At 48.4% G+C, this 6,972-nt stretch overlaps 1 protein-coding gene across 1 annotated transcript; it reads left to right on the top strand.

Annotated features, from left to right (window-relative positions):
• Positions 1–679: 679 nt before the first annotated feature.
• Positions 680–4,351, top strand: LOC311320540 (uncharacterized protein). Its single transcript, XM_084452310.1, has 3 exons — positions 680–991; positions 1,370–1,502; positions 2,159–4,351. Exons 1-3 carry the CDS (start codon positions 689–691, stop codon positions 2,209–2,211), a joined length of 489 nt encoding a protein of 162 aa, XP_084308436.1. The 5' UTR covers positions 680–688; the 3' UTR covers positions 2,212–4,351.
• The last annotated feature ends 2,621 nt before the right edge of the window (positions 4,352–6,972 follow it).

Here is a 6,972-nt window from a genome sequence, read left to right as displayed (position 1 = left end):
AATCGACAGGAGGGACTGTTGTGTGTCCACCGGAGAGCTGCATGTAGCTGAACAGCGCCAAGCTTACAGCTTCTTAGAGCGCACTAGAGCTGAGGTTTAGAGCTGGCTAGGCTACCAAAGTTTTACCCCTACATGAATGAATGTCGTGTTTATTGCAGACTGTAGATTAACTAGCCAAATTACGATAGCTAGCTAATGTTAGCTAGTGCTAACGTTCGCTGTCGCTGCGGTTACGCCAAAAACTGACCGTTGTCGTCGTCACAACAGCTTTTTGCAGCCTGCGCTCTAGCCCAAAAAGTTAAACTTTTTTTCAACTGCAAAAAAGCCTAGAGTTCATGGCGCTGTAGCGCTAAAAAGCGCTTGGAACACAGCTCTCGTCTCTATAGCGCCCCAGAGCTCATTACCCATTGTAAACAACGAGAAAACAGCGCCAGCTCTAAAACACAGCTCCCCGGTGGACACACACCCTTATAAATCAGCTTAGTTTTTTGCTGAGAGGGATATGGGAGTGTGTGAATTCGCAGTGTTCCAGGGACAGGCATACTGACTTGACTTATCCGTGTCCTAAAAGCCTAAGACTTACCTGTGTCCTAGGTACCGTAGAGCCCCTCCCCCGTCTCCTCCCCCTGTTCACTCCCTGTGGCCCCGCCCTCTCACTCCTGCTCTAGGTAACACCTTCTACCTGGTCATGCCCATGGAGCATGGCGAGAGTCACACCGACGAGATCACAGCCGCCGTGGGCCGCCCTCCGCAGGAAGAGGAAGTGATGTCATCGCCGGCGCGGCCAGAGGAGGAGGAGGAAGAGGAGGAGGAGGAGGAAACGGACGCGGATTCCGCCCTGCTGGAGGTCGACCAATCGGAGCCCGTGCTGCCGGGCCAGGAGGAGGAGGCGGGCCCGTGGCGCAGCGGGCGCAAGAGTCACGTGATCAAGAACGTGGACGAGATCTTCCACACCATCGAGGAGCTGATGGGGAAGCTGCATCAGCTGAGGGTAGGACATGCGGACACTCTGGGAACACACACACACACACAGACAAAGAGAAATGCACACAGATGCACAGAAGTACACACAGACGCACCAAAATACACACACACACAGACAAACAAAGAGAAATACAAACAGACACACAGAAGTACACACACACACACACACAGACAGACATGGGAGAAATGCACACGAGCGCGCATACACACACCGAAAAGCGCACCGAGAAATACACACCGAGAAATACACACACACACGATGTTTGTGGTTTGTGCAAATGTGAAACGCAATCACAAGCGCACGTTTATAATTGGTGTGACGCCGTGCCCCCCCCCCCCCCCACACACACACACACAAACACCCCCCCCCCCCCCCCCCCGGCAGGACATGGAGAAAGCTCACCACCACCTCCTGAGGACGCTGAGAGAGCCGTCGGCCAATCAGGAACCAGAAGACCTCCCCCGTAACCAGGCAGCCGTCTCCAGGACGCCATCTTTGGACCGGGGCTCAGGCGAGGGTGAGTGAGTGAGTGAGTGGGTGAGAGGGTGGGGGTCAGAGGTCAACGGTCAGACAGATGAGCTGAATATCGGTCATCTATCTCTCTATCACTGTGTAATATTTTAAAGCATGGGTTCCCAAACTCCATCAATGTGGGCCTCCCCTCTAAAAACAGTGACACACCCGCGCCCCCCCAACCCCCCAAATTTGTCCATTTTGCAAGGCAGTGTTAGCTAGCCCATAACGTTACACAGCTAAGTTAGCTCGGTGGCACCTGCTGCTAGTTAACGTTGTGACGTTTTCGCACAATACATTCATGCCTGCGGGGGGAGGCTCTCTGCACTATCCACACATTTAGTATACATCTCTCCCATTATTTATTTTGATCTTCTGACCTTTAAAATCACGTTTCATTCATAAAAACCATGGACATTTCAAAAATAAAATGTTTTTCCTTTTTTTTTTCTTCTAACCATCCCTCCACGCCTCCCCTGAATTTCTTTGGGGCCCCCCAGGGGAGGCCCGCCTCACAGTTTGGGAATGCCTGTTTTAAAGCATTGGTAGACATCTATTCTTTGCTTATCAAGAGCGTTTCAACGTCCAGTGAAGTGAAGATGTTCGTGTTTTTCGTCTGTGGTTAATGTGTTTCTCTCTCTCTCTTGTCGTTGTGTCCAGGAAACGAAGGCAGAACTCCAGAGCCTGTCAAGATCCAGTCCACAGGGTTCTGACCTCACACACACACACACACACACACACACACACACACACACGGAACGCGACTCCAGCTTACTCCTCCTAGCCCTGCTCGCCCCAATCCCAGCATCCCTCTGGCCGGTGAGGCAGGATCCAGACCCAACCGTGACATTGTTGTCTCAGTTGCCCCGGGAAACCCGGAAGTCATGTCGGCGTGACGCCCCCACCCCTCCGATCCACCCAATGAACTTTGACCTTTGAGCAGAAAGGGGGTCCAGGGACCAGAAGGACGAGGATGGAGAGATGATGAGCGAGAGAGAGAGAGATTTTCTGTGAGGAAGAGGGCGGGAATAATATGAACCGGCGAGGAAGAACGTCTGGATGCTGGAGGCAACGTTGGCTGCAGCTTGAAGGACCGTGTTGAACACTTCAGGAAAGTTGAGCGCCGAGACCGAGGAGCTAAGCGCTGGAAGAGAGGGAGGCGGAAAAGCGCCGCCCCCCCCCCCCCCCCCCCTCGTCGAGCGGTCGACCCCCGCACTTTACCCGTAGCGCGTCCCTCCGTGACCCCCGCGCGTACGCCTCAGCCCATTGGCCGGGGCCCCGACAGACCCTGCGGCGCCGCTGCAGAGCAACCGGCGCGACTAGTTTGAGCCAAAATGGCGGACGTCCGCCAATGGCTTGTTTTACAGTACAGCGAAGGACTGTGTCTGTCAATTCAGGTTATTTGCACTGGGCCCTGTAGAAAGAACAAGGGTCACCATGAAAGGGTAACGATATTACAGTACATAGATTTATACAGTATACCTGAGTGTTATTCACCAATATCATTCATATATTATGTTCAATCACTACTTAAGCATACCGGCGTAGAGACAAAAAACACTATGAAGGAGTAGCAGGTTCAACGGTTTTTTTAATTTGAGAGGGGGGTAGATCCAAGATGGCCGCCGTGCTGACGTCCTGTACCTGTACAGCTGCTACTGTAAGCCGAGGGACGTCGGACGGTCTTGTCTGCCTGTCCATCCATCCATCCGTCTGTCTCGCTCTACGCGGATGGGTTCTGTCACTAACGGCAGTACTACTGTTCTGCCGGTTGCTAAGGTTACTGCCCAGTGTGGCAGCACTGCTCCTCAGAAGAACACACAGGGATCACTACTGCTAAGAAAAGGAACGTGTTAAATAGTTGTTGTTGTTTTGTTTTTGTTTTTTTATCGTGTCATGTTTTTGCCGCTAAAGGATGCTCTCTTTCTCTACTCTGTGTACATTAACTCAGCTGTGACTCACCCCCCCTAATCCCCCACTGAGGACGTAGACGCGTGTATTGGCCGCCACACCCACACCACGCCCGGGTGGAATACCAGAAATGACCTGAGACGCGCTTGATTTAACCTCCAGAACAGCCCCACCGGTTTCGGTTTCAATTTACCGGGCGAAACGGAAGTCAAGCCTGTTTCAAGTGTTTGACCGACGAAGCGGCGACTCTTTTTCCCGTTTACCCTCCCTGGTGGCGTACTCCTCCATACTGTAGCAACACACCCCTGTGCACAGATACCCTCTGTTTGTTGAAAAATGAAAAGAAAGCGTGAATCTAAGTAGTTCTTAAAAAAAAATTTTTTTTTAAACAAAAGTGAAAGTCAATCGTTAACCCCTTGTAATTCTTTTGAGGCGTTATAACCAGCAAACGACTGTGATTCTTAAGATGAGCGTGTGCATTTTCAGGTGGGATACAGTGTTTTAAACTGACAATACTTTTGCATGGCACAGAATTCCAGACTCCTCTCTCTATTTCTTTCGTTGTAGTTCTGTCCATCCAGTCATCTCTCTCTTTTGTCCTCTCCTCCATGTAGAATTTTTCTATCATGTTTTTACATTTTCTACCTCTTCTGCTTTAGAAGTTCTAATAGTCTTTTTTTTTTTTTTTTTTTCATACTTCTGTCTTATCTCCCACGCCTGTGTTTTGTACACACCCCCTCGCTCATAAGGACACTAGCGGATTCAAGAGTGGTTATAACAGGTCGTAAGGTTATAACGCATCCGTTTCCATTTTGATGTTGCACAGCAAAACCCTGCACAGTGCAAACTACTGTATGCATACACAGGTGGCTGACGACCGCTTACTCGTTATTTTATTTTATTTTTATTTTTTTTAAATCTTGATCACTCATGTAATATAGAATTCACACCCCTTGTTTTATATGTTTTTTTTTTCCTGTAAAGTCTTAGTCTTGTCATTGATTTTATTTTTGTAGATACGATAAAAAAAAGAAGAAAGATGTGTAAATTATTTTCTCTCCCCCCTGTTTTTAAAGAAGGCGAGATCGTAGCTGCACAGAAGAAACATGAACTTGTGTTTTGTGACAATAAAAAGAACTGGTTAAAAGTAACGGTGTAGACTTCTAATGCATAGATCATACACAGATGGGTGATAAATTATAGGAAAAAAACGTGTCTTAGTGGTGTTAGGCCACTCCTAGCCGCCTGAACAGCTTAAATGTGCCTTGGCATGGATTCTACACGTCTCTGGAACTGCGTCTCTGGAAGATATTCCCTCGTTTGGTGTTTTGATGATGGTGTTGGAGGCACTGAAGTCTGGCGACTGCGAAGGCCGTAGCACTCCTGCCAAACCCCAATAAAGCCTCTCAAAGTCACTTAGATCTTCTCTTGCCATTTTGATCCTAAATCGAGGTCACCTGGGCCTGCTCACAATTTGTATACATGCCACAGAGCATGATGGGATAGCAATTGCATAATTGGATCATGCAATAGTACACATCCGCATGTTATGTTTCTCCATTTATTCATGTTTTTCCTTTAATTGGTCGCCCCCTCTGTATGTAAGGGACACTTTTTATAGCCTATTTAAGGACAATCTAAATATTCAAAGTTTTAAACATGTTTCAAAAGTAGAAGAAACCCTTGGGGCATTCGCGCCAGGGATAACGGGCAACAGCACTCTGCTTCTACTGTCCGCTACATAGATACATTACATACTTACATACATACTCTGCTTCTACTGTCCGCTACATAGATACATTACATACTTACATACATACTCTGCTTCTACTGTCCGCTACATAGATACATTACATACTTACATACATACTCTGCTTCTACTGTCCGCTACATAGCCTAGAAAGGGAGAGTGAGTGAGTGAGTGTTTTGGGAGATGTAATGCTTATACTGTACGCATCATAGCCTAGAAAGAGAGAGTGAGTGAGTGAGTGTTTTGGGAGATGTAATGCTTATACTGTACGCATCATAGCCTAGAAAGAGAGAGTGAGTGAGTGAGTGTTTTGGGAGATGTAATGCTTATACTGTACGCATCATAGCCTAGAAAGAGAGAGTGAGTGAGTGAGTGTTTTGGGAGATGTAATGCTTATACTGTACGCATCATAGCCTAGAAAGGGAGAGTGAGTGAGTGAGTGAGTGTTTTGGGAGATGTAATTCCGGTTGAGCTGGCGTGATTAACCAGAGAAACGTATTGATTTTGTTTGATCATGCGCGCACCCGGGTGTTGCATTACCGCCTGGAGCCAAGGCACTGCCCGCGTCCAGATCACTGAACCGGCTAATTATCATTCATTTATTCCGTCCTGTCAGATTCCCAGATAGTTAGAACTCAATTTGGTTTCTTAGCAGAGCAGTTGGTGCTGTAGGGTGGAGTTTCTAGAAGACGTTTCAGGAAAAACATGAAAAGATTAGCTTGTTTGCGCCGTTGTCATCAGCACGTATCCTACTGGGATCTGTCTGACAGCGGGCATGTTGAGGTCACGGTTCTGGATCAACTAGTTCGGGAAGGAGCCGTCACCGCGCAGAGGTCACCCGTCATCCGTCACGGTGTGCGCCTGCCGGTCTGGGTGCTGCGGACCGCTTCTCGGTGAAAGGGAATGGGCTGGTGCTGGTAAGAAGGAGGAGGTTAGGGAAATTAGGGGGGGCGGAGCACCACTGGGGGACCTCGGGAGAGGGAGGCCATTGATTTGGGTCTGGATGAAGCGGAACGAGGATTTTTGAATGAGGAAAAGGATGGATTCGCGTAGACTGTAACGTGCCTGCCGCTTGTTCAGAAAGAGGGGAGGAAATAGGCGAGGCTGCGCGCGCATCACATAGGGAGAGGAGAGACGCGCGACGTATGAAAGAGTTATTTGTCCTCAACCGGCGACGTTTGGTCGTTAAACGGAGAGAATCCCCGCACCAAAGAGAATACATGTGGGTTAAACCGAGCTCTTCGTGGCATTGGAACACGTAGGATGAACCGCCCCGCTTCTTAGAAATGAACTATGATATTTTGCTCATGGATTTTGGGCATCTAATCGGGTCACCAAAGCATTGCCTCAGCGGCTCGCGCCCCTCCCGGTGATGAATGTCCGTGTTCACACGCGCAGCGGGGTTCCCGGTGAACAGATGCAGAAACCGGGAATGGGATGCGTCTAAGTGCCTTTGTATAGCATGGCCCTGGATGATTTTCAGTTGGAAAGGGGTTTACTGTTTGCGAAGAGGAGTTGTATTCTTCGCCAAATTTGGACGGAAGGAATGAAAGTGAATTTTGGATCGCAGCGCTAAACGCCTGTAAATACTCTGCAACATAGAGGTTTCTTTTGTGTGTGGATATTTACAAAACACTCTCGCCAATTGGGGCAAATTAGAGAAGAAAGGTAAGATTCGAGGTATTTTATTCCCATTAGCTACTTATTTCACTCATACATGGGGAATTGCAAAGATTAGCCCATTTGTTGGTTGTTTCTGACGTGTTTCAGTAATTTCTCCTCAACTAGACAACCGTTATTTTTTCCAATCCAG

The sequence above is a fragment of the Borostomias antarcticus genome (genome assembly GCF_949987555.1).
Source record: "Borostomias antarcticus genome assembly, chromosome: 17".
In the NCBI taxonomy this organism is placed as follows: Eukaryota; Metazoa; Chordata; class Actinopteri; order Stomiiformes; family Stomiidae; genus Borostomias; species Borostomias antarcticus.
Note: the sequence above shows the minus strand (reverse complement) of the source record. Positions and strands in the feature narration are given on the sequence as shown.

What these genes read in the sequence shown, in the direction of transcription:
- LOC311320540 (XM_084452310.1), top strand. Translation starts at nt 689, where the DNA reads ATGCCCATGGAGCATGGCGAGAGTCACACCGACGAGATCACAGCCGCC. An exon ending in GGAAGCTGCATCAGCTGAGG is followed by an intron (nt 992 to 1,369) that starts GTAGGACATGCG and finishes CCCCCCCGGCAG; the next exon opens with GACATGGAGAAAGCTCACCA. An exon ending in GGACCGGGGCTCAGGCGAGG is followed by an intron (nt 1,503 to 2,158) that starts GTGAGTGAGTGA and finishes CGTTGTGTCCAG; the next exon opens with GAAACGAAGGCAGAACTCCA.